Source organism: Pholcus phalangioides, unplaced genomic scaffold (assembly GCF_987345545.1).
Source record: "Pholcus phalangioides strain wild (caught in Gottingen) unplaced genomic scaffold, Ppha-v1.0 ptg000005l_1, whole genome shotgun sequence".
Lineage (NCBI taxonomy): Eukaryota > Metazoa > Arthropoda > Arachnida > Araneae > Pholcidae > Pholcus > Pholcus phalangioides.
This window is the reverse complement of record NW_028301598.1, coordinates 9,937,125-9,955,701: the sequence shown is the minus strand read 5'-3', so window position 1 is coordinate 9,955,701 and position 18,577 is coordinate 9,937,125. Positions and strand designations below refer to the sequence as shown.

The 18,577-nt window shown below is 38.3% G+C and overlaps 1 protein-coding gene across 1 annotated transcript in view; it reads left to right on the top strand.

The window, feature by feature from the left end:
• The window catches only part of LOC149086269 (TATA element modulatory factor-like), a 76,949-nt gene that overhangs the window by 8,635 nt on the left and 49,737 nt on the right, over positions 1–18,577 (top strand). Inside the window, exons 5-7 of the mRNA XM_089232292.1 lie at positions 3,392–3,495; positions 3,651–3,768; positions 8,397–8,452. Of these exons, the coding sequence (XP_089088418.1) occupies positions 3,392–3,495; positions 3,651–3,768; positions 8,397–8,452 (278 nt within the window). The remainder of the gene's footprint in view (positions 1–3,391; positions 3,496–3,650; positions 3,769–8,396; positions 8,453–18,577) is intronic.

Here is an 18,577-nt window from a genome sequence, read left to right as displayed (position 1 = left end):
TTCTATGAACTTGGCTATAACAACATTCACAAGACCTCGAAATTGCCTTGTTATAACCAAGGTTGAGGTTTTCAAGATAAGCCTTCTTGTTAGTAGGCTTGATGAATCTAAAAAAAAAGTAGATGCCACCCAAATTCCTTTGGAGAAAAGTATGGTTTGTTCTTCAAGAAAAACTGCCATAAATAATACTTTTAGACTTTTCTGGAACTTATAATATCCCCTCCCTATGTTAAAAGATGCACTGTTGTAAAATAATCAGAAAATTTATCAATCACATATGTAGGAAACTTTAGGTGCCCAATACCGATTTTCTAGTCGCAATGATGGCCGTCCACTTGGAATTTGTCAAGCCCTGATGGTTAAAAAATTTTTCATTATGAAATGTCTGATGTGAAGCGATTATTACATGCTAATACCGATGATTGACAGAAAAAATAAATTGGGCACCGCTCCATGGAGATGATCTTAGAAATACAAAATACACTTTTGAAATATAAATCAATGATGGAAAAGACAAGAGTCTTTTTACTCTTACGTATTCTTCAAAGTAGATTCCGAAAGGAACTCTGGAAGTTCCTTCAAACAAAAAACAGAACTTAACCCTTTATACAAATACAAATACAACGTCACAACAGGCAAATTGGCCAACGAGGTGGCTGACTTAAGAACATCATGGATCCCTGAGCCATTTTTTAGAGGCCCTACCTACTACTGCTACACCACACATGCACCCCGCCCACCCCCACCCCCCAACCCCGCACCCGTGGAACCCCCAACGAATCGGTACATGCGGGAATGTGCGTGTACATATAGTGAAACCTGACGAAGTTTTTTGGTTTCTCTGTAATGCTTGTTATGTGTAGTGCTGCCATCTGCCACCAGTTTTTCTAACTATGAGTGAAGTGTTATGATTGAATAATTTATCGTTGTAGGACTGTTGCTCTCTGTGGCGAGACTTTTTAATGAGGAGATCGGCTCGCATCTGCGCCTTGAAGTTGGGAACCACAGAAAACCAACTTCAGCCGACCACCACTGTGGGGTTCGAACCCGGATCCTCACATCGCGAGTCCGTCAATATAACCACTCGACCACCACAGCGGTCGCTGCGGTCGCTTTGCATGCTTTTGTAAATTTCACTGATCCACATTATACCTTTCACAGAGGAACTAACAGAACTCATTGTAAAATGGCACACCCTTTTTCAAGAAGAAGACTTTACTCTGATTTTGTGCAGGTGATAGTGCCCCCCTCCCCATCAAATTTCGAGAACACTTGAACAGAGGGAAAAAAAATACTTTTTACATCATTTATACTGTACACATGTTCTCACATTACCCCCAAAGAGAAAGGAAGCAAAAGTATATTCCAAACACTGTCTTTTTCCTTTTGTAATTGAAATTTGAACAGAAGCTGTTTCCAACCACTGGCAGTTGATCTTACAAGTTCGGGGGTGGAGATGGAAAAGACGTTCTTAGGAGAAACAAAGTTAAAAAAATCTTTAGGACTTGTAATTGCCAAAATAAGAGGGTTTTAATCAGGTGAGATTCTCATAATTGCTGCAATACAAAGCATCAAGTTAGGCAAGATATTTCATAAACGACACTGAGGAGGTTGAAAGACATAACAAATGCCTTCGAATTTAAACACAGTTTTGGATCCCAATCACTGGATTTTGGATAATTTATCTTCAAGTTTGTATGAGTACTGAAAAAAGAAAAAACGTTCCGACTGTGAATCCACAGCTTGCGGGAACATCACCATTTTTTCTATATATGATGGATCAATAGAAAAGACAGTGTTACATTTCACTCAAACTTAAATTAAGAGTATTTCTGATAAAACACTACACAAAGTGATAGTAAACATATTACTACTATTTAACCGTACATATTCCTCTACAAAATTGCAAACAAACTTGTACCTGTGGGAATGTGAGTGTATGTGTTGTGAACCTGACGTGAAGTTTGTTTTTGTGTAATGAACAAACTGTTTATGTTGCTTGTTATGTGTATTGCTGCGATCTGCCATCAATTTTTCCAACTATGAGTGAAGTGTAATGATTGAATAATTGTACCATTGTAGGTCTGTTGCTCTTTGTGGTGAGACATTTTAGTAGGGAGATCGGCTTGCGTTTGTGCCTCAAAGTTGAGAACCACAGAAAACCAACTTCAGCCAACCACCACTGTGGCGACAGTGAGGTTCAAACCTTAGTCCTCGTGATGCGAGTCTGTCACTATGATCGCTCAACCACCACAGCAGTTTAAAAAAATACTGAAAAATATGTTTTATTTAATTTTATTGCATTTTCAATCGTGAAAGCAAAGATCCTTAATATTATTTTTATGGGATTCGGCCAGAACCATCATTTATTGACAACATAGCTGAAGTAGCATGTGAAACCAAGTTCAACTGTACCTTAAGTGAGATCTGTATGAATCAAAAGGGCACTGTGTAAGCAAGTTCTAAACTTATATTTTTTTTAACTCTGGTAAAGAAATCCAACTTTTTAAATGTGTTTTTAATGTTTTATTGATATGAATATGATTGTAAAACTAGTAGCAGCGGACTCTTCACAAGGTCTATTCACATTCCCCGAAAGCCATTGTTCTGTTTTTTTGGTGCTTAGCGTATCCTCACATGGAGTATGCTGTATGATTTTGGAGACCATACCTTCAAGGGCATATAGAAGTTGAAGAAGTGCAGAGAATTATTTCATGTGCTCTTGTTGGTACGCAGAGCTTCAGCTATGAAGAAAGACTTGACTTTTTATGTATGTTCACATTGGAAGAGCACAGGTGTCATAGAGATAATATCAAAGTGTTTAAAATTTTCAACGGAATGGATAGGATGGAACACAGGTTATTTCTATACTGTCAATTGACTGTTTCAACATGGGAACACCAGTATTGATTAACAAGGGACAATTCCAGGTGGTGGTGTTGCAGGGAATCTTTTCTTATAGGGTTATCAATAAATGAAATAGCTTTCCTTCAAGGGTCGTGAATTCTAACACAATTGACACATTCATAAATGGAAATGAAATACGATAAACATATTGGGATAAATTGATAAGATATCCATACTTAGATAAGATGACCATATCTTTTATGGGTAGTGTACTTTATTTTATCACAAACATTTATCTGTATTAGTTTTATTCTAGTGTATATTTATTTTCTTGTTGTTTTTGGTTTGCTTTATTTTAGTTAAATTTGACATGTATATTTTTTATGGTCATCTCTTTTCAGCCACTTTATTGAGCTTTTTTTGCCTGTTGTAGCCTTTGTATTTATATTATATATTTGTATTTTCTAGCTAAACTTGCTGATCATTATTAGTTAGTTCAAATAGAATTAACTTAAAGTTAATTATATATCTTCATTTTTTTTAGCAACAAAGAGAGCTACAGAGTCTTCTTGAAGTCAGAGAGAAAAAAGTTGTTGAACTTAGTAAGGAAAACATGAAATTAAGAGAAACAGAAGAAATCCTACAAAGGTATGTCATTATGCAATTTATTCCAGTCATTTACTCTTTTCTATTAATTTTTTGTTGATTTTCCCTCAAAATTCACAGAGAAAGTCCTCTATTGTTACCAAGAAGATTTGGAAGTTTTTGATAAAATTTTAATATATAACTTTTTTAAATTGCAGCCAGTTGCAAGACATGCGGAGAAATTTGGCCAGTGATTCCCATAACTTATCCAACATGACCAAAGAACTAACACGAAGGTTATCACAATTGGAGGGAGAAACAGAAAAAGCCAATTCTGTAAGTGTTGGCAATATTTTTTTTTGTGTGTTTCACATAAGGGTAAAAAAAAGTTTCCTAAAAATTGATTTAAACTACTTTATACTGTATTATGTGTAACAAGTATTAACCCTTTATTTACCATATTATGGAGGGATGAAACAATTATCATTCAAATTTTTGATAGCTCATTTCATTTCTAATTCAAGCCTAAAAAGAAAAAAGAAATTCAAAAAATTAGTAAGTACATAACAAATTGGTTTACCTGGTACTTTAAAGTGTACTGTCAGTAATATACACTGGTGTAAGAAATTAGGAGAATTTGCAGACTTGGTCGATTATCTCTAGAACTACTGTACCGATTTTAATGAAATTTGATATGTACATACATTGATACAATACAAAACAAATAACCATTCAATAATTGTAATACACATGCATGATCGTGCGTAACACTCGTTGGAGTTGGAAGGTATGAAACAGCGGTTGCAGAATAAACAAAAAAATAGGTTAATAGGGGGTATGGTCCCCTCTTACAGATATACAGGTCTCACAGCGTGATTTCATACTTGAAATAAGGCAGTTTATCATTTCCTGTGGCAATTGGTCCCACTTGTTCAGCAACGCTGTTTTCATTCCCTTGATGGTTCCCGGAGGGGGGTTGCGAGTTGCAATTGCCCTCCCCAGAGCATCCCAGACATGCTCTATAGGGTTAAGGTCTGGAGATCTGACTGGCCAATCCATCCGGCGAATATCCTCACTCTCTAGGAAATCGTTGAGCAGAAGAGCTCTATGTGGCCTCTCGTTATCGTCCATTAAAATGAACTCAGGGCCAACTGCAGCCCTGAAAAGGCAAACATAGGGCTCCAAGACCTCATCCCTATACCTCACACCAGTCACAGTGCATCTTTCAAAGACATGGAGAGGTGTGCGGCCATCCAACATGCCCGCCCAGACCATTAAACCTCCTCCGCCATAATGGTCAATTTTGTGGACATTGGAGGGTAGGTAGCGGGTCCCTGGTTCTCTCCATATGAACGTACGGCGAGAATCGGTGCTTAGGCTGAACCGGGATTCATCAGTGAAGAGAACGATCGCCCATTGATCCATACTCCAATCTCTATGCACCATGATAAACGGATTCTCCTGTCCGTAGAAGTGAGCGGGACGCAAACAGCAGGTCTTCTTGCAAACAACCCTCTCTCATGAAGTCTTTTGGAAACAGTGACCCTCCCTTGATACACTGGTTCCTGTGGCTGCATACAAGTCACGAGAGAGCTGAGAAGCTTTAGCACTCCTGTTACGCCTCGCTATAATCGACAAATGGCGATCTTCTCTGGCCGTCGTGGCTCTTGGACGACCTTGCCCAGGCTTTCTCTCGATGGATCCGGTATCCTGGAACTGTTTCTATAAGTTAGACACGGCAATGGGCGTTAAATTGAACTCTCTACAAATCTGGACTTGAGATTGGCCTGCTTCTAGCCTCCCCACAATTCGCCACCTCATTCTATCATCTAAACGTTGGTGGTTACTCATTTTTACTGTTACAATTTGAAATTAACCGATTGCTGCAAAATAACACCAAGAAAGTCACCGAGGTGTGCTAGCGAATGAAATGCATCTTAACTTACGCCGGCGTATAAATCCTGTTTCTCTACTGGCTCCGCCTACACACACGTGTACGCTTACGTATTTGACTTACAAGATTTGCATTTTTGTCTAGAAGCAGTGGTTTTACATTCAGTTCAGTTCTTTTCATGAAATTCGATAAAATATGCAATTATTATTTCACCAGTGTATACTTACAATAGAAATCAAAAATACCATTCAAATATGGTGAATAACAGGCCTTGACAAATCCCAAACAATCCCTAAAAAATCAATCAGTGCCTGAAATTTCTCATACGTAATTGCTAAATTATTGACAGAAATTTTTCTGATTTTATGACAGTGTGTCTTCCTACATAGGATTCCATCATGAGTCTCTGTAAAGTTGAAAAAACATAATTCCATTTTTTCTTGAGAAAAATCCATGGTTGGCTCCAAAGTAGTTTGGTTCTGATGCCCAGATTCATTTTTGATTTGTGAAACACTGGTGAATAATACAGTTACATGAATATTATGCAATGAATTTATTCATTTTACGACAAAGAAAAGCACAATTTGTTTCATACATTTGTTAAGGCAAAGTTTAACCCTTTAATGGTCAAGCATTGAAATATCCAGAAGAGAAAATTTTTGAAGGGTTATATTAAGCAAATGAGGGGTAACCTGAATGCTACTATGTTACAAAAAAAAGTTATTGTGAATATATTAAAAAAATATGGATGTTACACTTCAGGGAACACACTGTATTTATATTATTTACATAGATTTGAATAGTTTAAAAATGCACAGCAATATGTCTCCTCCACACATGGCATTTCCCTTCAAAATACGAGAGTCAAAAATCTTGTTCTTGCTTGGCTTGTCAAGGAATAGGACGCATGTGTACCTTTGAACCATTCTGCTGTTAATTATAGAAACTTCATGAAAAGCTCGCAAGTAAAAATTGATTCTTTAGGAGTTGCTCAGAAGCATCAATGCGAAATGAGCACCAAATAATATAAAATACTTTTATTTAAAAATATAACAAACTTATGTTGCTTGATGCAACGGTATAGATGTTGCACTCCTGGTTTGTTTTAATGTTTCCCAACATAGAAATTAATTGCAAATGACAACAATGAATGACAATTATTTCCACCAGTATTATTTATTGACATTAAATAAATTAAAATATTTCAACTATATTGTGCAACAAATCTTCTAAAAGTTAACAAAAAAGGTTAATATATCACAGATATTATGAAATGCCCTCACCAAATCTGTCCGCTCGTTCTCACAATTACCAAAGATCAGTCCAGGTCTTCACCTCCATGGCACTAGTTCTGCAGTATACTACTGGAACGAGTCCAGGATTGACGCATGCATGTTCCGAAGTCTGTCAGCAACATTCCATCTCCAGCAAGAGGACCTCTTGCAGCACCTCTTGACTTCTCGTGCGATCCACTGGAATGAATAAAGAGAAGACCAATGAGAGGAGAGGCGAAGCAAAGTTACTCTAATAGCATCACAGCAGGAAACCCTCTTGTCAACTCATGACCACGAGGAAGTGGAGCCTTTCACACAGAGGGAGGTCTAACGACCCAGCAACGAACGTCTACATAATTAGTTTTAGAGCTCAAGTATGAGAGCTCAAGTATGAGAGCTCAAGAATGCATAAACAAAAACGTAGATACTTAGCACACTGCTGGTATATAGTATGAAGAAACCCTTCATCTCATCGGCTATGCGAGAATGAATCACAACTGAGAACGGATGACACTGAAATGATCATAATCCTTTTAACAAATAACATCGCATGTAATAACATTGCATATTTATACAAAATAAAACACTATTACAAAACTATCATATAGAAATTGGCAACACATAGAATGTAAACATTGGAGACCTGGCCAGGGTTCGCAACAATAGGCCTATTTTGGATTGTAAGGACTCATGAAATTATTAACCGTGGTCCACAGCCCACAGACGGCATGAAGGTAAAACATTGCACATTATTCTTGTATAATTACATTGCAAAACATTTATCACATTTTGATATTGCACAATATTTTAATTTTACGGAGTTATACAAATACAAATACAAATACAACGCCACAACAGGCAAATTGCCCAACGAGGTGGCTGACTTAAGAACATCATGGATCCCCGAGCCCCTACCTACTACTGCTACACCACACATGCACCCCCCCCCCCCGCGGAACCCCCCCAACGAATCGGTACATGCGGGAATGTGCGTGTACGTGTAGTGCAACCTGACGTAAAGTTTGTTTCTGTGTAATGCTTGTTATGTGTAGTGCTGTCATCTGCCCCGACGATGACTCTGCTGGATTCCCACCAGCGATCCGTGGGACCTTAAGATCGGGAGAGGAAGGCAATACGACAAGCTCCAAGATCCATCACACGGATGTAAGCAGAATTTATGTGGAACATCGGTAGCCCGACCTCTGGTCCTGTTCACGCCCGACAGCCAGGAGACCCCACTCGCTAATACCTCGGGTGGTTTCCGGCAACTGAGAGGTCTCTGGGGTCTAAACTAGAATTAAATTGAAATGAAGGAATTTGTGAAGGATCCCAGGTCATCATGTTACACTTAGAGCAAAAGAGGTAGTTCTAATAGCACACAGATTCCGAAAATATGTCAAAAACAGTTTAAATTTGGTGGTACATTATGATGCCTCTCAATACAATGATAATCCCTATGCAGATTTTTTTTTGTCACTCGTTACACATGGATTTGACTTTACTAGTTCTACAAATTAAAAAAAAAGTTCAAATTGTGATAGAAATGCTGTTCAACATTTTTTATATACAATCTACAATTTATAAAGTATTGACAGTACTTACGATTACTGAATAAAAATTCGCTTGGTATTTGAAACATAGGTATTATTTCACAAAAATTTTTAAATAAACCAATTCCTCCCCCCCCCCCCCGCCCACAAAAATTTATATTCAATATTTAGAACCATTTAAATCATTATTTTTGTTCATTCAGTTTTTTCTTATTGTCTTAAAACAAATGTTCCAATATTTTTTAGGAAAGAGATATCTTGAAGAAACAGCTTGAAGAAGCACAGCTAGAAATTTCAAAGAGGTATGTTGAAAGGTTTTCAAATGAACGTTGCAGTAAATGCTTATTTTTCTAGTCTGTTCAACATAGAATGATTGCTGAGAGTAAGAGGGGAAGAAAAAAAAGAAGGTAAGATGAGAGACATTTACACCAATGCTGTGTGTTGATTTTTTTGCGGAGAAGAATGTGGTTCTTATAAGAAATATGGTATTCATTTTAGCTTGCAGCAGTGCACTTAATTGAAATCCTGGCTCATGGGAGCCAAAGGGAAAAGTTTCAGGGGTAAACAAGGACTGTGCAGCACTTATCTGTCAAAAATTTACTGTAATTTATAATTTAACAAGAGTCTATTATTTTATTTGACATTGTGCAGCTTATCTGATGAAACTTCTGTTAATTTTTGTTTCGTAAATGAAGAATTTCATACTTTGCTTGGTTGTCTTTCAGCATTCCATAGAATGACTTTGTAGAATGCCTAGGAAAAGTCTAGAATAAAATGGTATTTCATACTTTGCCTAAAACGACCAGGCATTCTATAGATTGCTAGATTTCATACCTTGATGGTAACATGTACCACAAGATGACCATATAAACTGCATTTTACAGGACGCTTCATTAATTTTTGACATCCTAACTTTTTTTAATATAAAAATTTCACATTATTACAATATTTTCAACGATGCCTACTTGAATTTTTATTCTTTTCTGAAATTAAGGAATTAGATTGTTTCCATAACTCATAAATTATATTGTGACCATAATCATCATAATTAACCACTGTGCAGCCTCTCGATAACAGGCCCCTCATGGGACAGAAATTATTGTCCGCTAACAAGGAGTATGCAGCTCTCTTGCCCAATTCATGATTGATCTGCAGATAGTTTAGTAAGTATTTTACCTTCTAGAAAACGCTTCAGAGCATAAATTTGCACACAAACTGATATATCCAGCTTGCCGCAACGCTACAAGGAGCTGCGATGCACACTTTCAGAAACACTGCCTTGGTATGTAGTGAAATACGTTGAAGCCCTGTTCTACCATCTTCAAAGGTATTCGTTAACAGATGTCTGCTAATTGAGAGTGTGTATTACAGGGAGGGGGTTCCGCTGTATTATAACATAAATATGACATATTCATCGCAAACATTTGTCGAATTAGATGCTTTGTTCGTGAATTACAATTTAATATAATTGCGATTTGCAATTGCCCTTAATTTACAAATACAAATACAATGCCACAACAGGCAAATTGCCCCACGAGGTGGCTGACTTAAGAACATCATGGATCCCCGAGCCATTTTTTGGAGGCCCTACCTACTACTGCTATACTGCTACACCACACATGCACCTCCCCCCCCCTCCCGCGGAACCCCCAACGAATTGGTACATGCAGGAATGTACGTGTAGTAAAACCTGACGTGAAGTTTTTTGTTTCTCTGTAATGCTTGTTATGTGTAGTGCTGCCATCTGCCACCAGTTTTTCTCACACCAGTATTTCTCAACATTGGTGATTTTTCAGAGATAAATCACAATTTTACTTGGTTTCGAGAACTATTTTGGCAATAATTGGTGATATCCTGTATAGATCCTGATTTTCTGAATTTTTATAGAGGAGATACAAATACGAAGGCCACAACAGGCAAATTGCCCATCGAGGTGACTGAAAAAATTATGCTCATGAAAAATATGGATGTTAAATATAACCAAAATACCCACAAAATAAAATACAAATACAACGCCACAACAGGCAAAATGCCCAACGAGGTGGCTGAGAAAAGATGCCCATAAAAATTTGGATGCCATATATTTCAAAAATACAGCAACCAATTAAAAATGCAATTAACAAAAATTATAAACAATATATACACATGATAAAATATTATACAATGCCTATAATGAATACTTATAGTTGTCTTATTCTAAGAATGGATAGCTTCTCGATTTGCCCCAACATGTTTATCATATTTCTTTTTAAATGTGTCAATTGTGTTACAATTTACTACCTCCGGGGGTAAGCTATTCCATTTATTAACAACCCTATTAGAGAAAAATTCCCTGCGACACCATAGCCCTGCATTCTCCTTCACTAATCGATACTGGTGTTTGTTTGTAAAAGCAGTCGATTGGCTATCTATCCCATCGAAAATTTTGAACACTTCGATCATATCTCCTTGACACCTGCATTGATCCAATGTAAACATATTCCAAAAATGAAGTCTCTCTTCATAACTCAACCCTCGTGTGCCAATAAGGACACGCGTAGCTCTTCTCTTCACCCCTTCAACCAAGTCTATGTCCCTCTGCAGGTATGGTCCCCAAAACCTTACAGCATACTCCAGTCTAGGACGAACTAAGCCTCGAAAAAGCGGAAGAATGAGTTCAGGAGAACGTGAAGAGACCTTTTTGAAAATGAGACCAAGCATTCTATTCAATTTTTTGACCACCACTGATCAATGTTCAGAAAACCTAAGCCGCTCGTCAATGAGAATTCCCAAATCGGTAACCCTAGTTGCATCCGAGATAGTGAAACCATTCAACTCCTAAGAGAACCGTGGATTGTTCGAACCAAAATGAGCGATCATGCACTTATCAACGCTAAACGTCATGCTCCATTCATTTGCCCATGCTGCAATCCTGTTTGAGTTGGTCTGGAGCAACTCCCTATCGTTTTAATTCCCGATTATCCCCATTAGCTTCACATCATCTGCGAATTTGCTAGTAATCCCATTGATACCCTGATCGAGTTTAACGATAAAAAGTGAAAAAAGTATGGGGCCAAGGACACTTCCTTGAGGAACTCCAGTTGTGACGTCTGTCCAACCAGAGAATTCCCCGCTCACCATAACTCGTTGCGACCTATCTCTTAACCACAATTCTATCCAATTCAAGAAGTTGCCCCAATCCCAATCTCGTGTAAACCGTTCAAGAGTTTACCATATTGGACCCGATCGAATGCCTTCCGGAAATCAAGGTAAACAACATCTACATTTTTGCCCTTACTCAAAGCCTTAGTCAAGTGATCATAGAAGCAAAGGAGGTTAGTTACACATGACTTCCCCTTCCTGAACCCATGCTGATTATGTGACAATATATTATTCTCTTCTATCGACTTCACAAACTGCCTCTTGATGATAATTTCAGAAATTTTCGAGAGGGAGTTCGTCAAACTCACTGGACGATAATTGGGCACAGCTTCTCTACTACCCTTCTTAACTATCGGAACAGCATTATCAAGTTTCCAATCCCTTGGGACGATTACCTTCAGCAACACTACTCCTGTATATCTGTGCGACTGGCCCAACAATTCATTAGCACATTCCCTGAGGATCCTGGGATAGATATCATCTGGTCCTGATGCTTTGCTTGCACATACATTTCTTAGAAGATTTAGGACCTCCACGTCTTCTACTTGAATCTCGTTGAGGGTTTTATTACCCCATGAAACACTCTCGTATATTGAATATCATTATCTCCATTAAAAACCGACGCGAAAAAGTCATTGAAAGCATTACACATGCCTACATTGCTCTCTAACCTAGAGCCTCCTATCGAGAGGGTGCCAACTGTACCCTTACATTCATTATTGACGTATCGATAAAATGATTTTGGGTCAGAACCAATGTTATCTGCCAACCTAGATTCAACTTCCTTTTTACTATCCTTTATCGCTTTCTTCAACACTCTTCTTTTATCAGTAAACAATGATAGGTCACCTCGTCCACTTTTATACTCTCTGAATGCTCCTTTCTTTTCAAGATAACGGTTACGCACGCTATCCGTGAACCATAGAGGGTGCGATGTACAAACACGCTTTTTTCGAACAAAGGGTATGACGTCGTGCAAAACAGAGAACAGCTTCTTACTAAATTCTACCCATTGACTTACCACCCCTACTGATCCCAACCGGTCTTTGAAAACTTCCGCTAACCTTCCTCTCAAAACATCAAAGTTAGTTCTTCGAAAACAAGGAACCAGTCTTTTGTTATCAACCTTATCCAAAGAAAAGTTACAGTGAAATCTGACCATACGATGATCACTGGAAGAAAACTCTTCCCCCACGGAAACATGTTCAACTAGATCCTCAGAACTAGTAAGAACTAAATCCAAAATAGCAGTACTCCTAGTGGCTTCTGATACATGCTGATACAAAACATTTTCGAGTACCAACTTGAGAAAATCTCTTTCATACTGATCTGTAGATGAAATGTTCTCCCAATCAATACCTGGGTAATTGAAATCCCCTAGTATGAGAACCCTCTTACACATGTAGGAAATTTCATCATGAAATTTGGCGATGTAGTTTGAATCCCTATTCTGTGGATTGTAACAAACCCCAACAATAACTTTATGATGTCTTTTGTTTTCAAGCTTAACCCATATTGTTTCAATATCACTTCTCTTCATGTTACACTCTCTAGCCTTCAAACATGATTTCACGTATATCAACACTCCACCCCCTTTCCTATCAGATTTCTCAAAAAAGTATTGTATCCTGAGATGTGTAAGAAAGATTCATTACCATCGTTTGCCCAAGATTCTGTAATGGCTACAAGATCCAGGTCCTCCACAACTATCATAGTTTCTAAAAAATCTTTCTTATTACCCAATCTCCTGGCATCCATTAGCACACATTTTAATTTGCCCGGTGATTTAGTGTCAATCGAGAAGCCATCCAAGTCAGACGTGGGTAATTCCCCGTCAGTACTGTTGTGATTATCATTAACTAACCTGCATTCCCAACTACGTGGTCTGGGAGTAAAAAACCTGACCTAAGACTATCGTAAACCTCCCAGACCCCCCTCTTATTTAGATGGATCCCATCCGAACGAAGCCACCTATCGGTAAATGCGAGAAGCTCCAAGAACGTGACCCCAAGTGAGGAGCAAATGTCCTTCAGGCCTATATTGAATTGGTGGATCCTACTCCTATACCCCCACTACCCCTTGGCAGCACTGGAATCACTGCCACATCTGAATCCCCTCCCTAGCGGATAATAGTAAATCACAAAAAAAAAAAAAAAAAAAAAATATATATATATATATATAACACATTGCCTGTAAAAAAGATTATGGTTGTCTTAACTAAGTGTCACTAAGCGGTGGCTTCTCAATTTATTCCACTATGTTTATTGTACTTCTTTTTAAATGTATGAATTGTGTTAGAATTCATGATCTTTGGAGATAAGCTATTCCATTTATTAACAACCCTATTAGAGAAATACTTTCCGTGCCACCACAACTTGGAATAGTCCCTTACTAAACGGGAAATATGGTTAGCCTAAGTATGTACCGTACTGTATGTTGATACTTTTCTACTGGAAAACCTTTCGTGGGCCGGAGGTTGTATACCTCTGATTTAAGTCGTATTTTATCTTATCCTTTACCAAATAAAAGTACAGCTATAGTTCTTATGTTTGAGGAACAACATTCTACAAAAATGTAGACTTCAAAGTTCCTAACACTTCACCAAACACAAACTCTGGTCATATCGCTATATTGCAATTTACTGTCATTAACCAGTCAACTGTCCAATTAATTTCTCCGAGCGTTAGATATAAAGATCCGTACATGTCTGTAATGATGTATGAATAGAATTTCGAATAGTTTTCAGAAATGTACTATTTTTCGATATTATTAATGATAACATTATTTTGAAATGAACTAAAAAATTTTGACACAAGCATATTGAATATATGTCACTGTAGTATTAAATTAAATTTTATTATATATAGAAAAATCACAAAAGGTTAATCGTTTTAACGTCGCCGGTTTTTTCGACGACTTCATTGCGTCGTTGGTCGGAAGATATTCGTCGCCGTGGGTTGCTGTGAGGGGTGAGTCTTCTGATTATGCCGATTTCATTTTTGTTGGGCAGTCAGTGCGCTTCAGGCCTATATTGAATTGGTGGATCCTACTCCTATACCCCCACTACCCCTTGGCAGCACTGGAATCACTGCCACATCTGAATCCCCTCCCTAGCGGATAATAGTAAATCACAAAAAAAAAAAAAAAAAAAAAAAATATATATATATATATATATATATATATATATATATATATATATATATATATATATATATATAACACATTGCCTGTAAAAAAGATTATGGTTGTCTTAACTAAGTGTCACTAAGCGGTGGCTTCTCAATTTATTCCACTATGTTTATTGTACTTCTTTTTAAATGTATGAATTGTGTTAGAATTCATGATCTTTGGAGATAAGCTATTCCATTTATTAACAACCCTATTAGAGAAATACTTTCCGTGCCACCACAACTTGGAATAGTCCCTTACTAAACGGGAAATATGGTTAGCCTAAGTATGTACCGTACTGTATGTTGATACTTTTCTACTGGAAAACCTTTCGTGGGCCGGAGGTTGTATACCTCTGATTTAAGTCGTATTTTATCTTATCCTTTACCAAATAAAAGTACAGCTATAGTTCTTATGTTTGAGGAACAACATTCTACAAAAATGTAGACTTCAAAGTTCCTAACACTTCACCAAACACAAACTCTGGTCATATCGCTATATTGCAATTTACTGTCATTAACCAGTCAACTGTCCAATTAATTTCTCCGAGCGTTAGATATAAAGATCCGTACATGTCTGTAATGATGTATGAATAGAATTTCGAATAGTTTTCAAAAATGTACTATTTTTCGATATTATTAATGATAACATTATTTTGAAATGAACTAAAAAATTTTGACACAAGCATATTGAATATATGTCACTGTAGTATTAAATTAAATTTTATTATATATAGAAAAATCACAAAAGGTTAATCGTTTTAACGTCGCCGGTTTTTTCGACGACTTCATTGCGTCGTTGGTCGGAAGATATTCGTCGCCGTGGGTTGCTGTGAGGGGTGAGTCTTCTGATTATGCCGATTTCATTTTTGTTGGGCAGTCAGTGCGCTTGAAAATGGGAAGTAAGAGTATGTCGAAACTGTGTTTTTTGCATGGGATTTCTTTTGCCAGCCATCGTGCGGCGTGGGACAAGGTATCTAATGCTTATATTTCATTACTTGAATATGATGTGAACGCACGTAGTGACGACGACGAGGTCCCTAACGAAACTAGTGTTAGACACGACCTAATAGTCGCCATACTAAAAACTCTCGACATGCATTCGTCCCGTACGAGACATGCAGAGATTAAATCGTCTTCAAGAGGCACGTGCAGTGGTAACAATTCTTTCTGTGAACTTATTGAACTGGGCTTTAGGCTCGTAAACTGTGAAGTTGATTATGACAAATACGAAATTGAGGATGCTATGATATGGAAACTGGGTGAAGTGCTCGATGCCGAGGCATCATCTTGTGGTATATTTCGCAAAAACAGCCCTTCTCCCCGTCAATCATCTGATGACGATGCAAATAGCGTCAATGGAAAGGGAGGTCAGAAGAAAAAGAGAAATAAGAAGAAAAAGAAGAGAGATAATGGCCCGAAGGACATTATTTGTGAGCCCATTATTGTAGAAAGGTGTGAGGTGCCCCAGGGTACCCTGTGTAATGATGGTTCAAACGAATCCCCGCTTGTTAGTGCCTACGCTGTGGCCAGCGCATCAAAGGTCGATTTGGCTAATGCTGTAACAGCCAATAATGACGTGGTCGCTCCAGCCAATGGGCAAACAGCTACTCGTGACGTCATTGCTACAGCCAATCAGGACTCAACCAGCAATAAGACGCGCAGGAGCGATGTCACTAAAGCTATACCATCAACAAGTACCGTAGGAAATGCGGGAAATACAGGACAAAATATCGGAAACTCTGGAAATAATTCAAAAAATGAAGAAATTGATGATCCAGACCCTGATAATCCTAATCAATGGAGAGAAGTCTCTCATAAGAAAGTTCGCATTCCCCCATTGACTCTTACCAAGTATGGGAACTGGATGGAATTGCTGCAAAAAATTAAAAGCACCTGCCAAGAGACTTTTTCGGCAAAAACAGCCGGTAAAAATATGATGTTGTTTTTGAACTGTGAAAATGACCACCGTGCGATTACAAAAATGTTCGATGCGAATAACATAAAGTATAGCACATACATGCTCCATTCAGATAAGACAATAAAAGTGGTTATCAAGGACTTAGAAAGAAATACCCCCTGTGAAGTGATCAAAGAGTCGCTGGAAACCGAGGGCTTCGAAATCATAAATGTTGCTCAGTTAAAAAGCCATAGAGGACAGGGCCCTGACAGAATAGTAGTACCAATTCCGATTTGGCTAGTGGAAATGCCTCGAAAAAATCGGAGTAAGGAAATTTATAAGTTGACTTCTTTGAACTACATCAGAATTCGAGTTGAGATGTATAGAAAACGCCAGGGTGTGGTCCAGTGTTTCAATTGTCAGGCCTGGCGACATACATCGAAGTCATGTCATAATGATCCACGCTGTGTCAAGTGTCCAGGGGAACATCACTCCTCTGAATGCAGTCTGAAGCGGGGTGAGCAAGACCCGATATGCACCAACTGTGGTGGAAAACACAGTGCAAATTACAGAGGCTGTTTATCGTGCCCCACTAGCAAAGGCAGAATGGCCAGAAATGAAAACATGACAAGACTTCCAGATGTACCAAGAAACAGACCAAATATTGGTATGCATAATCGTGAAAATGATAGACAATCCGACAAGTTGAGACCAAGTCACAAATCTCAATATAACAAATCTCAAGATGACCATGATGATGACTGCTCAAGCGTCAGTTCAGCTAGAGGCTGGCCCAAAGGATGGAAGGGAAGGTTCAACGAACCTAAAAGGACTTCTACTGTACCAACGGCCGAGGCAGTGCCAACTCATGATGACGAGAGTGCCGTGGTTCAGCGGGCTACCGACGAGATGGTGCCTTTTGCCAAAATACTGAGGTCCCCTCCTCGACGAAGTGAATCACCGGCAACAGCTGTTAGAGACGTGCGGGTCTCCAAAGCAGCTTCCAATAGCAGTAAAGTAAACTGCAATGTGGTGAAACCAACAGCTTCGAATCAACGATCTGACATGTGTGGTGGCAACCGTGTGGAAAAAGAACCCACGAAAATAGCAAATAACAATATCAATATGAACTCTAATAGCATAATTTTCCCGATTCAACAACTAATATCTATTACGAAGGATTGCTTTCTGAAAATCCTCAGAGCTACTTCAAACGAGGAGAAAATAGAAATCTTCTTCAACTGTTTTCTAACTGCAGCTGAACACTTATTTGCTTCAACACTCACAAATGTCTAGTACACCAAATGTTGTGTTGCATAACATGAAGATCATGGCTTGGAATGCCCAAAGCTTGGTCTCTAGCATGACTGAGTTCAGGGACATCCTTGACACTGAGGGTGTTCATTTGGCACTGGTGGGGGAAACTTGGCTTCGTCCTTATCACACTGCCAAAGTAGCAAATTATGACTGTATCAGACAGGATAGAAGCTTTGGTCCAGGAGGAGGAGTAGCTATATATGTAAAACGACACATTAATTATGATATTATTCAGCTACCTCCCTCGACACAATGTGAGGTAATAGCAATAGAGATCTATGTAAACAATCAAAAAATTAGGATAGGAGTGTGCTATAAACCTCCGAGAAATACTATAGACATTCCACTTTTTAACGAATTTTTCAATTGTCAGTACCCAGTGATAATGTGTGGCGACATGAATGCTAAATCCTTTCTGTGGAACTCATACTCTACAAACACCCAAGGCAGGGTGCTCGAAAATTTTTGTATCAGAAAGAGCATTCAACCTTATGCGCCATACACTCCAACTCATTTTCCTGACCAGGCTGGCCAGTCACCAGATATTCTTGACATAGCGCTTGCTAAGAACCTTACATTTGCTATGTCGGTTCACGTTCAACCTGTCACGGATTCTGATCACAACCCTATATTTCTGGTAGCGGATTTCAATATTCCTTTTATATGTAAACCAAAGAAAATAGTGATATGGCCATTATTTAAGCGAAAGCTGGCCAGAATCACCTTGCCTTCCTTCACGGGTGGCAATATTGATCAAATTGAATCTGACTTATTGTTTCTCACAGAAACCATCACTAACAGTGCTAAGGAATCCACCCGAGATGCTCCCACTAATAATCCACTGGGTATTCCCCGCTGGATTAAGGAACGCATCAAATTAAAAAACAAATTTAGGAGGAAAT